This window comes from Staurois parvus, unplaced genomic scaffold (genome assembly GCF_062004578.1).
Source record: "Staurois parvus isolate SC_StPar_1 unplaced genomic scaffold, SC_StPar_1.0 ptg000097l, whole genome shotgun sequence".
Classification (NCBI taxonomy): Eukaryota; Metazoa; Chordata; class Amphibia; order Anura; family Ranidae; genus Staurois; species Staurois parvus.
Window position 1 is genome coordinate 8738823 of NW_028317893.1, and position 18090 is coordinate 8756912.

At 39.1% G+C, this 18090-nt stretch overlaps 1 protein-coding gene across 1 annotated transcript; it reads right to left on the reverse strand.

Moving 5' to 3' along the window:
- Positions 1-1672: 1672 nt before the first annotated feature.
- On the reverse strand, positions 1673-10509 carry LOC149467916 (uncharacterized). Its single transcript, XM_089671066.1, has 2 exons — positions 10382-10509; positions 1673-5244 (listed from the first exon to the last, which is right to left on the reverse strand). Exon 2 carries the CDS (start codon positions 5240-5242, stop codon positions 2525-2527), a length of 2718 nt encoding a protein of 905 aa, XP_089527192.1. The 5' UTR covers positions 5243-5244; positions 10382-10509; the 3' UTR covers positions 1673-2524.
- Positions 10510-18090: the final 7581 nt, after the last annotated feature.

The window sequence follows — 18090 nt, forward strand, 5'->3', positions numbered from 1 at the left end:
CACCAGAAAGGTAGATATATAGCATCTCCTTTCCAGGATTGGTGTAATTTATTTTGCACCAATTAGTTACAGGATCACTTTAATGTGTCTTATTGCACATGTTTAGCATTGCCTTGCTGTGTGACATAATTCATGTATGTCCTCCTGAAAAATAAGTTTGTTTAGTTACTTCCCACAGTAGACCTAAAGTTAATATACAAAGTAAAGATGGTCATACATAGCTCAGTTTTTCCACTTAGCCAATGGGAAAAAAAACTGAATTGACTGCAAATTTGGATCCATGAAAGGCCATTTTAAGGCTGTAACTTTTGCTATATTTGGTTATTTTGATAACAACATTAGCTCCGGAAGATTTACCCCCTTTCATGACCAGACCATTTTTTGCTATTTGGCACTGTGCCATGTCAACTGGTAATTGCACGGTCATGCAACATTGTACCCAAACAAAATGTATGTCTTATTTTCACACAAATGTTTTGTGATATAAAAGGAAAAAGACAGAACATTTTGAAATAAACCCTATATTTTTTACTTTTGGTTATAAAAAATATCCAATGAACTCAAAGTTAGTCATACATTTAGGCCAAAATGTATTCTGCCACATGTCTTTGGTAAAAAAAAAAATCCCAATATGTGTATATTAATTATTTTGTGTGAAACTATAAACTATATAATACACAAAATAGCAAGAGGGCTGCCTCAATGTATGTTACATGACATAAAAAACATGCTTAAATAACGAACACATAACAATAAATAGTGAAATAAAGTCCTAAATGTGAAATCAAGTGAACAAAAATCCCTTTCACATCCAGAAGGTGATAAGTGCTCTGTGCTGCCCGCCTGTGTACCCTCTCACTCACCAACTTTAATGGACTCATATGGTGAGATAAGAGTCTTTCACGCTTTTGGTTGGGCATAGAAAGTCACGCTAGAGCTTGTAGTCCTCCCGATTAAATGTTGCTTGTCATTCCCTGTGATTCAAATGTAGAGCCGATAGATATATACATGTAAGGAATAAAGAGCGGCAACCAAAACAGTGTAATTCTGTTTGTTAATAAAAGCAGACATACTGGTATCGCACTTACATGTTTCCAGATACAACAGGCATGAATCTCCAAGTGTACAATAGTAGGTCGCTAGTATTCCACAAAGCTCCTAAGCTTAGTATCACCACATCCGTGCTTGATGCATTTCACCCCTCCCAATGGGCGTCCTCAGAGGCATTTTGTTTAATATTGAGTGTGCACGATTGGTTGGTGTGTCCTAAGCGCAGGTGATCATTATATACCACACTACAAACTATGGTATATACTAAACTATATTGAAATGTATTCAGCCTTTACTTTCTGACTGTCTCATCTTATTACTTGAGGATCTAAAATGCCAGGGCAGTATAACTCCCCCCCCTCCCCGCCAATGACCTCTTTTTTGAAAGTAGACACCCCAAGGAATTTGCTGAGAGGAATGTTGAATCCATGGAAGATTTTATGATTTGCCACACATTTTTGGAAAATTACATTTTTTTTTTTTTTTTAAACAAAATTGTCTCTTAAATTATATATGGCTCATGCATGTAATGGTGTTAGATTTCCAGAGTTATGAAAAAACTCTATTAATATTTCTAGGTTCTTGTAGATGGTTGTGGGAAGAAATCCTTATGAAAACCAGGTCAGTATGAGCAGTGTGACTTTATTTGATCACACACCAAAAATACAAAGTCAATAAAAAACAGTAAATTCAGATATATGTAGCTTAAAATGAAATAAAAATAAAGAATAAATTGCCTTGGATATTAGGAAATAATGTAGTTCCTTTGCATAGCTTAGATAGAAGTTTTCTTGGCCTAGTTTAAGAAATGACCATGTGCTATTCTTTTGTTCTTTGTCCAAGCATGTGCTTTGAGTAAGAGTGTGTGAAAAGAATGTCTCTGTGTGTGAGTGAATGAAGTGAAGTGTAGTCTATCTGAGAGCCTTCTGCCTCGTTCTTTGAAAAGCTGCATACTTAAAATGCATGAGAAATTAGGTCCTCCCATTAAGCTTTGTTTCAAATTCGCGGGCTTCTAAACTACTCCCATAATCATTCCCAACTTGAATAGAAACATGTGTTCCCATTCAAACCACCAAGTCATTATCATGATTGACATACAAACTATGAAAAAGGTTTCTGAAGTTCTTATATTACATACAACTGTCAAAATCCTTGATTTATGACTACAATTTAAACTCTCAGACTCATTATAAGAATTCACAATATGGTATACATTACATGAGTATTTTAAAAGAAAACATGACTTTAAACCTCTACTGATTACCTAGACTCAAACACAAATAATTCACATCTGACCACTGAAATACAAAACCTCACATTCACATCCAATTAAGAGGGAATATATATTCTGCCAGCATATATTTCAAAAACTACTAAAGACCGAATTAAAGTTTGGATATTAAAAAATTAATATTACATTCCCCTCTGAAATATGAAATTCATATTAATTTATAACAAGCACACATCATTTATATCACAAACACTCAGGTTTTGATTTAGTAATCTCAAATGTATCATTATTTGTAACTGAGTCAGCATAACCAGAAAGTAGTTTCCTCTGAAGTATATCTTGTAATAGATTATCTCCTTTCCTAATTTCACTTCTAATTCGCTTATAGAAACTGTTCATTTTACACATCAAACATAATTGAAATATAATACATAATACGATAATAATAAAAATAATTATTACAGGATGTAATAAAATATTTCCTGCTGCAGATGCAATTGAAGTTTTTCCCAACATTGATACAGTACGTTTAAATTTTGACCACCAAGAATGACCTGAAAATTCAGACCATTCATGTTCTATATCTTTTAAACTCCCTTGTTCATGTTTAAATAATATTTCTGCTTTTTGAAGTTCATCTGATAATGCTATCAGTAAACCTTCATCTTTTTGAATAACATTTGCCCAATCTCTCCATGGGAATTCATCCACTTGAGATATATTGTACTGTATGGGAAGAGCACTTATATTTTTCATAAGCATGTTTGTTAAATTCATTCTCATCCCATTAACACTTATTGCTGAAATATCTCCTTCTATACAGAACAAACCTCGACTTAAATTTTCTGTATGTGTACAAGAAGAGAAGAAGGATTGAACCCTTTCTGAGTCAGACATAACTTGAAAACAAACTTTCTTTTTATCTACAATTGAGATTAACTCAGAAGTGGTTTTAACCTTTTCTATCCTTGCTGAACATAGAGTATGGTTATGGTAACAAGAATGAAATATACCTTTGTCTTGATTAGGTAGACAAATCACTTTAGACTGAAATTGTAAACATGAAGACAGATCTAATTGTTCTAACTCAAAATTATTATCAGTAAATGCAAAATCTGTATATTGCAGATGATAATATAGTAACTGTGTGTTGCTAACTGGTAATCCCAAGACAGTGATTGGAACCAACATTTGTTCTTTTCCTGCTACAGGAATCATTGAAGAACTATAGCATATGTTCTGATAACATCCAATCCACTTATTTACCCACAGATCAGTATGGTTTATGGCATATACATACTCTCTTGGTAAATTTTGTACAATACCTATAGGAGTTATTCCACTTTGAAAAGCTTGAGCTATTATTTTAAAATTTGTGGAATATTCCATCTGAATTTCTAAACATGCTCTGGCTATGTGGGAATGCTGTTCACTTGACATTAAATTAAGAGTAATATTCTCTAAGTGTAATATAGATGGACCCATAATATAGGCTGTTTTAATCACCATATTTTCCAATATTTGATTCAAGTTTCTTTGTACTTTAATACTATTGCTTCCCACTAAACCGGCTGTCTCGAGATCAGACTTTAGTGTACTAATGTCCATGCTATTTGTAATACTACCAATAGTACCTATTCCTCCTAAAATACCTTCAACTATACCACGTTTATTCCTGTGAGGATTCCTAATATCAGTACCAAACCATCTTTCAATACCTAATTCCATGTTAACCAGATGTTCTTTACATTGTGGAAACCTTGTTGAGATTTTCCATTCTGAAATGTTAAAGTTCCACACTATAATAACAAATTTTCCTTCTCTCAACAGAAGTCTGGTCTGGAAATGGTTAATTTGGAAGGGACTGGCTGGAATAAATTTCTTATCCGTACACTGCGTTCTTTTAGGGGATAGTACAATTACATTTGTATTTACACATTTCTTTGGATAATTTTCTATTGATATGCAGCATTCATATATACCTGTATCATTAATTGATATAGTGTTTTGATGATACACAAAGTTATCATTATCCCAGTTCAAATTACCAAAAATACTTTTATGGATAACATCAGTTTTATCATGAAGAAAACTTCCCAAAAATTCACCATTCCTTTTCCAAGTTAATAATGAATTTTGAGGTAGGTGTATTTGTATATTACACATCAAATTCAGATTATCCTTTCCTTCTACAAGTCTTAATGATTGAGGAGATATTTTTATCTCTGGGACAATCAAATCTACCACAGTAACAATTACTTTGACTTTAGTTTGAACCAAAGCTCTTGTCACTTGGAAATCCCATATTTTCACTATGTCCTCTTTTTCATTACCATTAATATTCAAATGTTCAGGATCAAGAAAGTGTGAATAACTTTGTAATTGATACCAAATATCTGTTTTAGAACTACCTATATTTCCAGTATTTAACATGTCTATGGAAATATCTCCTGACCAAATAGTAGGTTCATTTCCCTTTAAAACTATTAACCAGTATCCCATATCGGATAAATTACATTCAAAGTTACTAGTTTCGTTATTGATCCTATAAGATCCTTGCATTTTAACAAATTTTGATTTAGACTCTATTTTAGCTCTAACTTCAATATCATTATTATGAACGAAATACAATTCCGAACAACAAGTTCTACCATAACCTATGCACATATATCCTAGCAAGTCTTCAGCTGTATTAATGTTACTGTCTTTAGGAAAAAATCTTTTGTTCCTAATAAGTGTAGTGTTTTTCTTATGTAGGGCTTCAGTCTTGTTAACTTCTGCATTGCTGGAAAAGTTTATGTTGTAGATTACTAATATTGTCATTGTCACTAAGAAAAAAATCAATCCTGTAATAAGTCTTTTCTTTCTACTGCTTTGATTTTCCTTATGTTCTTTTGTTGTAATGTTTATTTTTCTTTGGAATCTGCGATGCTTTGTTTCTTCCGGATTATTGAAATCCATGTCTGCAAAAGAAATGCAGTATCATTATCTCGGTATAAACAATTTGCATTGGTCACTGTGCACCCACATTGTTTGTTGTCTGCGCGCATTTTTTACTGAAGTAAGAGGTCTTTGCACTTGTACCATTACTCCTTGAACATCCAAAATATCAAATGGACCTTCCCAGTTGCTTTGCCATGGTCCAGTTTTTCTGAAAGTTTTTACCATTACTTGTCCTCCTTTTTCGAACTTAGAAGAATGTGGAGGAACCATTCTTTGCATGCGAGTAGCTGCATGTGGTACAATAGTGTTCAGATTGTCTTGCAACATCTGTAACCACTTTGTTTTTTCTATTGCCTCTTTTTGCGGCGTTGACAAAAACGGTTCATGGGGAAAAACAATACGCATCTTCCTTCCTGTCATTAACTCAAAAGGAGAATACTGTGTTGCAGAAGATGTTGTACTTCTGACACTCATCAGAACCAATGGTACAGCATCAACCCAAGTATTTCCTCTGTCTAATAACATTTTTGCAATCCTTGATTTGACAGTCCTATTCATTCTTTCCACAATACCTGCAGATTGTGGATGATAGGGCACATGAAATCTCTGTTGTATACCCAAGATTTTACACATTGCCTGCATTATTTTACCTGTGAAGTGGGTTCCTCTGTCACTACTGAGGTTTGTTGGTATACCCCAGACTGGAAAAACATGATTAATTAGCATTTTAGCAGTTGTTAATGCATCATCTTTGCGAACAGGCAAGATTTCAATCCATTTTGAAAAAACATCAACTACAACTAAAGCATACCTGTACCCATTTTTACCTGTAGGTAACGGTCCTATATAGTCTAGTTGTAATGTGGACCATGGTCCATCTGCTGGAGGAGTTCTTTGTAATGGAGGTTTTTGACCCTTTGGTCGAGGATTCACTTGAGCACAGATTAGACAAGATTGAACTACACTGTCTACTGTTTCTTCCATTTTGTCCCAGTAAAATTTTTCCTTGAGTATTTCAAGCAATCTTTGTTTACCTATGTGACCTAGGCTTTCGTGATTGTATTTTGTAAATTCTACCTGTAGATGCTGCGGTATAACAGGACGCAGAAACCCGTTTAAGTCATGATACAAAATTCCATATTCACATATAAAGGGAAATTTTGGATCAACCTGAGAAGCAGAAAGAGATGGATCCCTTTTCTGTTCTTCTGCAAAGGAGGGAATCTGTGTGTCTGTCTTCCTAACAACATTAACTGAGACTGGTTCAGACTGCATCACTGGTACTCCATGTAAAGCTGCTTCCTTTGCTAAGAGATCAGCTGTTCTATTGCCTACACTCATCTCATCATTGTCCTTCCTATGAGATGGAATTTTTACAATTGCATAGGCAATAGGATTTTCCTCTGCTAGCTTAAAAATTGATTCAAGTGTCTCTTTGTGCACTAGGACTTTGTTAGATGCATCTACAAAACCTCTACGTTTCCAAATTGGTAAATAATCTGTCAGGGAACGTACAACATATGAACTGTCACTGTAGATCACTAATGGACTTCTGTTCTCTTCCTTGTCTAATGTCAACACAGTTTTTACTGCTTCAAGTTCTGCCCTTTGAGCTGAAAAATGTCCTGGCAATTTGTGCTGTATGGAATAATTACGCTCTGGATACCAAATTGAATATCCACTGTAATAATTACCTGACATACAGTATCTAGAACCATCAACAAATACAGGTTCATCAATTTTCTCTGCCTCTCTACGGAAAAGAGGAGAGGAAGTTTCTTGGACTTCACATAAACATTCATGTTCTAACCCGTTGTATTCCATCAACTGAGGTAGGACATACTTGGCATTATGTTCAACCTGTATTTGCTTAGGTGATAGAGCCAACAACCATTGAGAAAATCTTTGGTTGGAAACTCCCGGAACATTTTTCTCAAAAAGAAACTTCAAAGTGCTATGTGGAGTTTGTAGAATAATTTTGTTGAATCCTACAATATGCTCTGTTGCTTTTACTGCATAATGTACTCCCACAAGTTGTCTGACACAATCATCAAAACCTTTCTCTACTGGGGTAAGCAGACGTGAGAAGTATCCAAGACTTCTCCAGACTCCTCCCTGTTTCTGAATCAAGACAGCTGAGATTGCAGTTTCTGAAGCATGCACTTGCAAGGCAAATGGTGCTTGCTTATCAACAGTAGCCAAAGCTGGAGCTGTTTGCAAATCATTTTTCAACATCTCAAAAGCTTTTTGCTGTATTTCTGTCCAAGGACCAAATACATTTTCCTCATTGTACTTCAACAAATCATACAATGGTTTGGCTTTTTCTGCAAATGATTCGATAAAATCTCTAGAGAAATTTACCAAACCCAAAAACTGTCTCAGTGCTTTGAATGTTGTTGGTACAGGAAGTGACGCAATAGACTCAATTCTTTCCTGTAAAGGCTGTCTCTTTCCTGGACCAATCAGAACTCCAAGAAATTTTACTTCATTTTTCATGAGCTGAACTTTGCGTGTATTCAGCTTGAGACCTTCATCTTGCAGAAGTGTAAACAATTCTGCTAAGAGAGTCCTGTGTTCAGTGTCAGAATTCGTCATAAGCAAGATATCATCTACATGTTGAATTAAACAATCAGGTCTAGAAAATTTAGACAAAACATTTGCTAATGCCTGATGTAAGATATACTTAGCAGAATGATATCCTTTTGGAAGACGTTTGAGACAATATTGCACATTTCTGTGGACAAATGAAAACTTGTATTGGCAACTCTCAGCCAATTTAATACTAAAAAATCCATTTGCAATGTCAAGAACAGAGAACACTTTCGCATTGGCATTTATTTGTGACATGATGTCTGGAGTTTCTGCCACAATGGGTGTACAACTTGGAGTGTATTTGTTTAGCATTCTTAGATCTATCAATAATCTATATGCACTAGGGTCATCACGCTTTGCCACTACCCACAAAGGATTATTAGTAACTGAATTAGCTTTCCTGATGATACCCTGTTCCAAAAATTCTTGTATGATTACTGATACAGGTTCATCAGATTCTGGCGGCAACTTGTATTGTTTTAATGGGGGATGGTCTTTGCCTTGAATATTAACTTCAATATTTTTGAACAGTCCAGCTTCATTTTTACCTTGACTCCACAGTTTTTTGTGTAGTTGTACTAACTGTTTCAATTCCAGATTATCTCCAGTATCTGGCCATTTATAGTCAGCATCAATTGCTTCTGTCAAACAGATGCTACCGACTTCACAATAATCTGTTGGGTCAATTACCATAGGCTTACGATTAGCAGAGCCCTGCCAAACAATGCCATTGGCTAAATCAAGTATCCACCCTCTTTGAGACAAAACATCAGCACCAATAATGTTCTCTGATCCTTGACAATACCAAAAGTCTATCTCCATTTGCGAACATCCTGGTATTTCAAAAGACACATTTTTACATTTTTTTGCTTGAACATCACCTTTTCCATTGAAACCTACAACTGTGCATACTGTTGCATTAGATGGAATTGGTATTTTCATGCCTAAAACACTTATTTGGGCTCCTGAATCCAAAAGAATTGAAGATTTCTGTCCATTAATTTTAGCTTTTACATAAGGGCGGCCACACTTATCCAAGAAAATTGGAGCTACATATTCCAGACAATGGAGTTCAACTTCCTTTTCTTTTGCTAGTCATGGTGAAGGTAATAGTGGCTGTCTTGAAGTATTGGATGAATGTGAGTTGTTCACATTTCCTCCATTACTAATTGACATTTCACTAATCTCTCTGATCAGAGGAGCGTAGGGTGAAGATGACTTAACTTCCTGTGAACGAATTGGAGCTGACGGTTCAGGAGAAATAAGTCCATTTTCTTTACCCAAATTTCTCATCTGAATGTCTTTCAAAAACTTCCTACACTGCCATTTCAAATGCCCTGGTTTTGCACAATAGTAACAAGTGAGTGGTCTTTGATTCCCTTGTCTTACTCTGTCATTCCTGCGGGGGGCAGCATTTCCTGTCTTGAATTTATCCTGACTGTCAGTCTTAGGATAATTATTCTCAATTAAAGCAATTTTTGGTCTTACATTATTTAGCTTTAATTGTCTCCTAATTTTGTCAATAATATAGGCAGCGTCATCCAAATTATCCTTTTCATTAGCAATCAATAAAGATGCTGGATCAAGGTACTTAAATTTTTTTACAAAATCCTTGACCATAGCAGGGGTCTCATCTTGTAAATTAAAAATCATCCTGTATGCCTTAGAATATCTAATCCTAAAATCATAAGGGTCATCATTAATAGTAGCTCTTAAGGAGTCTAAAATTTCCAAACTAGGTGTCTCCTCTCCTGTTGTGAACAGTAATAACTGTCGTAGTCTATCAGTAGCATTGCTATGAATTTCTATATCATCCTCATTCATGAAAGGAGTCTTGACTAACCTACGAGCCATAAAACTGGGGATCCACAACCCAAAAATGCGATTTCTTTGCTCATCAGTTAATTGAAACCTATCACAAAAATTCTCAAAAACATCGGAATTATGGAATGAATTTTCTCTCATGTTATATGCTGGTATATCCTTCAATATTTTCATTAACTGATCCTGAATCTGTAACTTCAACTTAGATGCTCTAGCAAGTAATTTCTGTCTCTGAACAGTAGTCTCACTGCCTTCCTCATCACCCCTGGGTGAGTCCGGGATAAATGAGGCTAGGGCCGTTTCTGATTGTTTTTTCTTCGCTACCACAGCTATTTGCTTATTTTTTAATATTGCAACATTTTGAGATTCAATTTCTTGCTCAAGATGTTCAATATAGGTACAAAAAGTTTCACAATTTGCACAATTGGATTCAACAGTATCCTGCATGTCTGTACTCTGTAAGACATTTTTGCTATCTGTCTTAACAACACAAACCACATTTTTCTCTGGCAATTCAAACACCATAGAATTGAAAACTCTAACTAGCTTCACAATGTTACGCAATTTTCTTTTCATCTTATTAAACGTAAATCTAGAGCTATCAATATCAACATTAGCCTGCATACATTGATCATACATAGCTTTCCATAAACCAGTATCAGAAGCATGGCTAGCTAAACCTTGAAATTCCAATTTACTTTCATTAGCTAATGAATCAATAAATTCCATTTTTCTACTCACCGAATGTAGTAAATTTCCTCTTTTGTCCTGACTTAGAGACTTTTCTGGTCACCACTTGAATCCTCAAATCTCCACAACCAACGTTTTCCGTTCCAGGTTCTGCAATCTTTCCGAAGCTTAATCAATAGAAATAGTTCATCTCAATCCCCTCTGAAGAAGCGAGGATAAATTGAAAAAACGTGGAAAAATCGAATGGCTGGCACTCGCCAATAATGTTAGATTTCCAGAGTTATGAAAAAACTCTATTAATATTTCTAGGTTCTTGTAGATGGTAGTGGGAAGAAATCCTTATGAAAACCAGGTCAGTATGAGCAGTGTGACTTTATTTGATCACACACCAAAAATACAAAGTCAATAAAAAACAGTAAATTCAGATATATGTAGCTTAAAATGAAATAAAAATAAAGAATAAATTGCCTTGGATATTAGGAAATAATGTAGTTCCTTTGCATAGCTTAGATAGAAGTTTTCTTGGCCTAGTTTAAGAAATGACCATGTGCTATTCTTTTGTTCTTTGTCCAAGCATGTGCTTTGAGTAAGAGTGTGTGAAAAGAATGTCTCTGTGTGTGAGTGAATGAAGTGAAGTGTAGTCTATCTGAGAGCCTTCTGCCTCGTTCTTTGAAAAGCTGCATACTTAAAATGCATGAGAAATTAGGTCCTCCCATTAAGCTTTGTTTCAAATTCGCGGGCTTCTAAACTACTCCCATAATCATTCCCAACTTGAATAGAAACATGTGTTCCCATTCAAACCACCAAGTCATTATCATGATTGACATACAAACTATGAAAAAGGTTTCTGAAGTTCTTATATTACATACAACTGTCAAAATCCTTGATTTATGACTACAATTTAAACTCTCAGACTCATTATAAGAATTCACAATATGGTATACATTACATGAGTATTTTAAAAGAAAACATGACTTTAAACCTCTACTGATTACCTAGACTCAAACACAAATAATTCACATCTGACCACTGAAATACAAAACCTCACATTCACATCCAATTAAGAGGGAATATATATTCTGCCAGCATATATTTCAAAAACTACTAAAGACCGAATTAAAGTTTGGATATTAAAAAATTAATATTACAAATGGGTATATTTATTTATTTCAGGTACTTATATAGCACTGTCAATTTACGCAGCTCTTCACACACACACACATATATATATATATATTATACATTCATATCAGTCCCTAACCCTCAAGGGGTGTACAATCTAAGGTCCCTAACTTACATTCATACATACACATACTAGGGCCAATTTAGACAGGATTCAATTAACCTACCAGCGTGTCTTTGGAGTGTGGAAGGAAACCGGAGTACCCGGAGGAAACCCACACAGGCACAGGGAAAACATGCAAACTGCAGGCAGGTGGTGCCGTGGCTGGGATTCAAACCAATGACCCTAGTGCTGCCAGGCGGAAGTGCTAACCATTTAGCTATTGTGCTGCCCGTATATGTGAAGTAACACTCCAAAACACATTCTGCTACTTCTCCCGAGTATGGGGATACCACATGTGAGAGACTTTTTGGCAGCCTAGCCACATCTGAGAGACTTTTTGGCAGGCTCCAAAATCCAATAACCACATCCAAGCTTCAAAGGGCATATTTCCTCATATCACTTCCTCACTACATATCACAGTTTTGGAGGCCCTAAAATGCCTATATAGTACAAACACCCCCCACCCCCCAAAATGACCCCTTTTTGGAAAGTAGACACCCCAAGGAATTGTATAAGTGGTATGGTGAGTATTTTTCAGAAATAATTTTTGTCACAGGGGTTTGAAAATGAAAACAAAATGAAAAGAAAAAAATCAATTTTAATTTTCTTTCTTCGTTTTACAAAAATTTCTGGCAACAAATGCAATCTGCAAAATACTCACCAAGCCCCGTAGCAAATACCTTGGAGTGTCTACTTTCCAAAAAGACGTCATTTGAGTTCTACTACTTGCTTCTACTATATTTTTTTATATCACACAGTATTTGGGTGAGGATTTTTCAAACGCTAATTTTTTGGAAAATATACACTTTTTTGAATTTTAATGCACAAAAACATAGTATATTGCCAAACTGATAAAATAGGATGTTACGACAAGTAAATGGATACCAAATATGACATGCTTTAAGATTGCACTCGTCTGTGCAATGGCGACAAACTATGTACATTTTTAATATTGATAAGTGATGCTTTATAAGCTTTTACAGGTCACCACTTTATATTTACACAGGAGGTCTAGTGCTAAAATCCCTGGCCTTGGCCTGACTTTCACGGTGATACCTCACATGCATGGTGCAATCTCTGTTTACATACTTACCCGGGACTGATGCTTGCACTCGCCTTTGCAATCTCTGTTTCCATACTGACCCTGGACCAACGCTTGCATTCGCATTTGCATGTGAGCACAGGAAGGGGGGAGGTGATTTTTTTTTTTATGTGAATTTTTTTCTTTATTTTTACACTGTCCCTTTTTTGGGAGGGATCACTTTTATTGTTATCACAGGGAATGTAAATTTCCCCTGTGATAGCAATAGGCAGTGACAGGTACTCTTCTGAGAAATCTGGGGTCTATTAGACTTTAGATCTCTCCTCTGCCTTTAAAGCATCTGATCACACCAAGATCGGTGTGATCAGATGCTTTCCCTATTTTAAAATGGTGCTGTTTATATACGGTGAAATGGAAATGATGAAATGATTGTCGCTTCCAAGACCATAGAGATGATTAGAGGCATTCCAGTCTCCGATCAGCTCTGTGGAACTTCAGGCTGCATTCTCTGATTCTCTTGTGGGATGGGAGAGCCTAGAAAGCTGTGGAAGGCGGTGGGGGGTCCCTTTCCACTGCTTGTAAAAATGATCCAGCGGCTAATTAGCTGCTATGATTGCTTTTTTCATGAATGCTGCTGACCCCCAGCTGAAAAAAACCATACCAGAATGATGCCTGTTGCTGCAGGCATCATCCCGGTATATCCACTCAAAGTCAGAGATGTACCAATATATTGCTGGACCTTGTTGGACATATATGTAACAGCAGAGAACATGGGAAAATGATGAATTGGGTTTGTGGACCAATATGACCATATTGAATTTTGTTTTGTAATGCCCATGTTGAGGGTTAGGCCAAAAGAAGTGATAGGTTTCCATGCAAATTGTCTGGGAGCTAAATTTGGGTGGGTGGCGATGAATTGTTGTGCGTATAAATTGCTTTGGCCCACAATCAATTGGTACAAATCTTCCGTGAAAAACAGAGGAGGAGCTAAACGCTAGTGCAGGCAGCAAATGGGGCTGATCTTGCTAACACTGCATTTTATTTGGGGACACCATACGAAGGAGGCACTAGTATAGTTCTGTTAGTGATCAACATATTGATCCTTACAAACACTATACTAGCAATGACGGTGATCAGCGACCTATAACGAGGTGCAATAGTGTGCGGGCAGTCAAAAGCTAGCTGACTCTGGCTGGGAGGGGAGCTTACAGACCTGGACACTATCTGATGTCACTAGTGGCAGTACCACAGTGATCAGTGAAAAATTCTATACACTGACACTGTACTAATGGCACTGGTTTTTAACCCTCAAAGGGTTAAAAGGGGTGATCAAAGTGTAGACGTGCTAATCTAACGTATATGTGTAAAATGTAGTATTTTTACTCCCTGAATCAACATAGGGGGCAGTGGGGGGTGCATGCATGCGTATACACCCCCAGAAATAGAAAGCAACATAAGGGTACTTCACTTTGCCCTGAGCCACCGCTTGTCTGCACACTGCAGGCGGGCGGTTGGCAAGTAGTTAAAAAAACCCTAAAGAAAAAACCTCAATATTTTATTTGTGTTTATTATTTTGACATTATTATTTATTTATTTATGCTTACTATTTTTTTGTAATACTTTCATCAGAGTAGTGCAATGTTACCATAGTAGCATTGTACTACTTTGGGGGGGGGGGGGGGGTGATCAGTTTTTTTTTTTTTTACACTTTGCATTGCAGGAGCAAGACAGATTATTGAACTGCAATGCAAAGCTTGCTTTGAACTGTCATGAATGGGTTAAGTTCATGACAGTTCAAAATACAGTGATGTGTGATTGGCTCCAGCTAGTCACATGGTGCAGGGTGCTGTGATTGGCCCCATGTACCATGTGAGAGCTGTGGACCAATCACAGGAAGAGAAGAAAAGCTGTTATGAATCAGATTGATTCATAACAGCTTTGCTAGCATTGTGATCATGTGATTGCATAGTTCACCAGGATCTTCAATCCGCTGTGTCCGGTGAACACAGCAGATGTGAGGGGGGCACGCTGCGTGCCCAGCTGGTGTGCTCCGCCTCCTTGTTTAGAAGGTACATAGCAGTACATTGCTTTGCCTGTAGCTGCCACCCGTCCGCAGTACATTATGGGCGGGTGGTCTTAAAGTAGATAACTGTAATAGTATTCTTTTGTAAGTGAGAGAAAAAGAATGAGAGTCACTGCAATTTTAGACTAGAAGACATTTGTTTCTGCTTTCACTTTATTTCCATGTTTGCAGCCAATTTGGGATAGCACCTACTATAAATTTGTTACATGTTCCCTTTTAACATAGCATTACCTCAGAAAAATACAAATTGCTGCTTACCTTTGTAAGTGTTTTAACTTGCTTAAAAATCCTTACATGCTCTCCCAGTTTTGGGATGTTTAAGAGGGGGCTGTGGAGTAATGTTTAACATAAAGAATCATGTCTGTACTGTGCTTGTAGCTCCTTATTAGCAGTTTCTAAACTAAATGGGAATGTTGTCTATCCTAACAAAGGGTTAAAAATATAGAAACTGTCCTCCTGCATTGTATGTTATTCAGGGAAAGTTTTTATGGGAACAGAGTCAAAGTGAGACTCTCCAGAAATTCTTCGAATCAACCATGACACCTTTTAAAACATATAAAAATTGTATTAGTCATATTGTGTGAATGGGAACACATAAGAAACATATAATGAGGTTTTCTCCAATTTGACTGCAAAAGAGGAAGTACACTTTAGGCCTTTCACACAGGCAATCCGATCAGGTTTGCCTTTCAGTTTTTCAGGTGGACCTGGCAGGATGGTCCATGCATCCCTATGGATCTGATATGGCCCGCTGAAAAAAAATGGAAGGGCATCCATTCCCCTCCATCTGGGCAGATTAGATAGGAGGATGGCTGGTCTGTTTACACCAGTGTTTCTCAACTCCAGTCCTCATGGACCCCCAACAGGTCATGTTTTCAGGATTTCCATTATTTTGCACAGGTGATTTATTATTATTATTATTATTATTATTACTACGAGTTTATATAGCGCCAAAGGGTTTGCTCAGCGCTGTACAATAGGGGGGACAATACATGGCACAGTACAACAACAACAAACAATGTATGAGGGGTAAGAGGGCCCTACTCTTATGAGCTTACAATCTAGGAGGGAGGGGGTAATAGGTACAGTAGGAAGTGGCTGAGGGGGATGAAGTGGTGGGAGGAATGAGGGAGGATGGCCGTTAGGTGAGGGTGGGGTAGGCTTCCCTGAAGAGATGGGTTTTGAGGGAGCGCCTGAATGTGAATAGGGAAGGCGACAGTCTGATGGATTGGGGCAGTGAGTTCCAGAGGATGGGGGAGGACCTGGAGAAGTCCTGCAGTCGTGCATGGGAGGAGGAGACCAGGGAGCAGGATAGAAGGAGGTCCTGTGAGGAGCGAAGGGTACGGGTAGGGTGGTACTTGGTGATAAGGTTGGTGAGGTAGTCAGGGGACGTGTTGTGAACGGCTTTGTAGGTCAGGGTTAGGAGTTTAAATTTGATGCGTTGGGCAATCGGGAGCCAGTGGAGGGAGAGGCAGAGGGGGGTGGCAGAGGTGGAGCGGGTGGTGAGGTGGATGAGTCTGGCAGCTGAGTTCAGGATGGTCTGGAGCGGGGAGAGCCTGCACTTGGGTAGGCCAGTGAGGAGGGAGTTGCAGTAGTCAAGGCGTGAGATGATGAGGGAGTGTACTAGAAGTTTGGTGGTGTCTGGGGTGAGGAAGGAGCGTATCTTGGCAATGTTGCGAAGATGGAGCCTGCATGTGTTTGTGAGTGATTTGACATGCGGTTGGAGGGAGAGGTTCGCGTCAAGAATGACGCCAAGGACTTTGGCTTGCGGGGCGGAAGTGATAGTGGAGTTGTTGGTGATGATGGATAGGATGGGGGGGGGGGTGTTGGCAGGGGGAAAGACGAGAAGCTCGGTTTTGGAGAGGTTGAGCTTGAGGAAGTGTAGCGACATCCAGTCTGAGATGTCATTTAGGAGGTGAGTGATGCGGGCGGAGATAGTGGGGGTGAGGTGAGGGGTGGAGAGGTAGATTTGGGTGTCGTCAGCATAGAGGTGATAGTTGAAGCCGTGAGATTGTATGAGTTTGCCCAGGGAGGAGGTGTAGATGGAGAAGAGAAGGGGTCCAAGGACAGAGCCTTGGGGGACCCCAACAGAGAGGGGGAGGGAGGGGGAGGTGGCACCATTGTAGGTGACACTGAAGGAGCGTCGGGATAGGTAGGATGAGAACCAAGAGAGAGCAGTATCTCCGATGCCAAGGGAGAGTAGTTTATTAAGGAGGAGGGGGTGGTCAACTGTGTCGAAGGCCGCAGAGAGGTCCAGGAGAAGGAGGACAGAGTAGTCGCCCTTGGCTTTGGCGTTGAGTAGGTCGTTAGTGATTTTGAGGAGGGCAGTTTCAGTGGAGTGTAGGGGACGGAAGCCGGACTGTAGAGGGTCAAGGAGGTTATTGTCTGTAAGGTGGGAGCTTAGGCGATCGTAGACTAAGCGTTCAAGGAGCTTGGAGGTGAGTGGCAGCAGGGAGATGGGTCTGAGGTTGTTGGGGTCCGCGGGATCCAGGGAGGGCTTTTTGAGGATGGGGGTGATATGCGCGTGCTTTAGGGGGGAGGGGAATACGCCAGTAGAGAGGGAGAGATTGAAGATGTGGGTGAGGGAGCGGATGAGGGAAGAGGGGGGTGACCGGAGGAGTTGAGAGGGGATAGGGTCCAGGGGGCAGGTAGTGAGGCGGGCTTTTGAGAGGACTTTGGCGACTTCCTCAGTAGTGACAGGGCTGAGGGAGTGCAGTGCGAGGGGGGTTATGGTGGGCGGGGCATTGGGAGAGGAGGGGGGCAGTGCGGTTGTGAGGGCAGAGGAGGTGGGAGATGAAGGGGTGACGGGGGCGAGGAGGCTAGGTGGGGAGGTAGATTGCAAGTTGACGATGTCCTTACGGATAGCGTCAATCTTGTTGTGGAAATGGGTGGCAATCTCGTGGGCGGTGAGAGAGGTACTGAGTGGAGGAGGGGGGGGGGGGAGAGCAGGGAGTTGAAGGTGGAGAAGAGTTGGCGGGGGCAGGAGGAGAGGGTGTTTATTAGGTTAACAAAGTAGGCCTGCTTGGCGGCGTGGAGGGAGGAGGTGTAGATAAGAAATGCAGATTTGTAGAGGGAGAAAGTATGAGGGGACCTGGTTTTGCGCCACAGTCTCTCCAGTGCGCGACTGCGACGTTTGAGGCGTTTAGTGCTGTCGGTCTGCCACGGTTGAAGCGGTCTGGGTTTGATGATGCGTGTGGTTAGGGGTGCCAGAGAGTCTAGGGCAGCTGACAGTGAGTCGTTGTACAAGGTGGTGGCTATGTCAGGACATGACAGTGGGAGGATGCTGTCGTGTAGGCGGTCGGCGGCAGAGTGGAGGGGGGCCGGGTTCAGGTTGCGGAGGTTGCGGCTGG

What these genes read in the sequence shown, in the direction of transcription:
- LOC149467916 (XM_089671066.1), bottom strand. Translation starts at nt 5,242, where the DNA reads ATGGATTTCAATAATCCGGAAGAAACAAAGCATCGCAGATTCCAAAGA.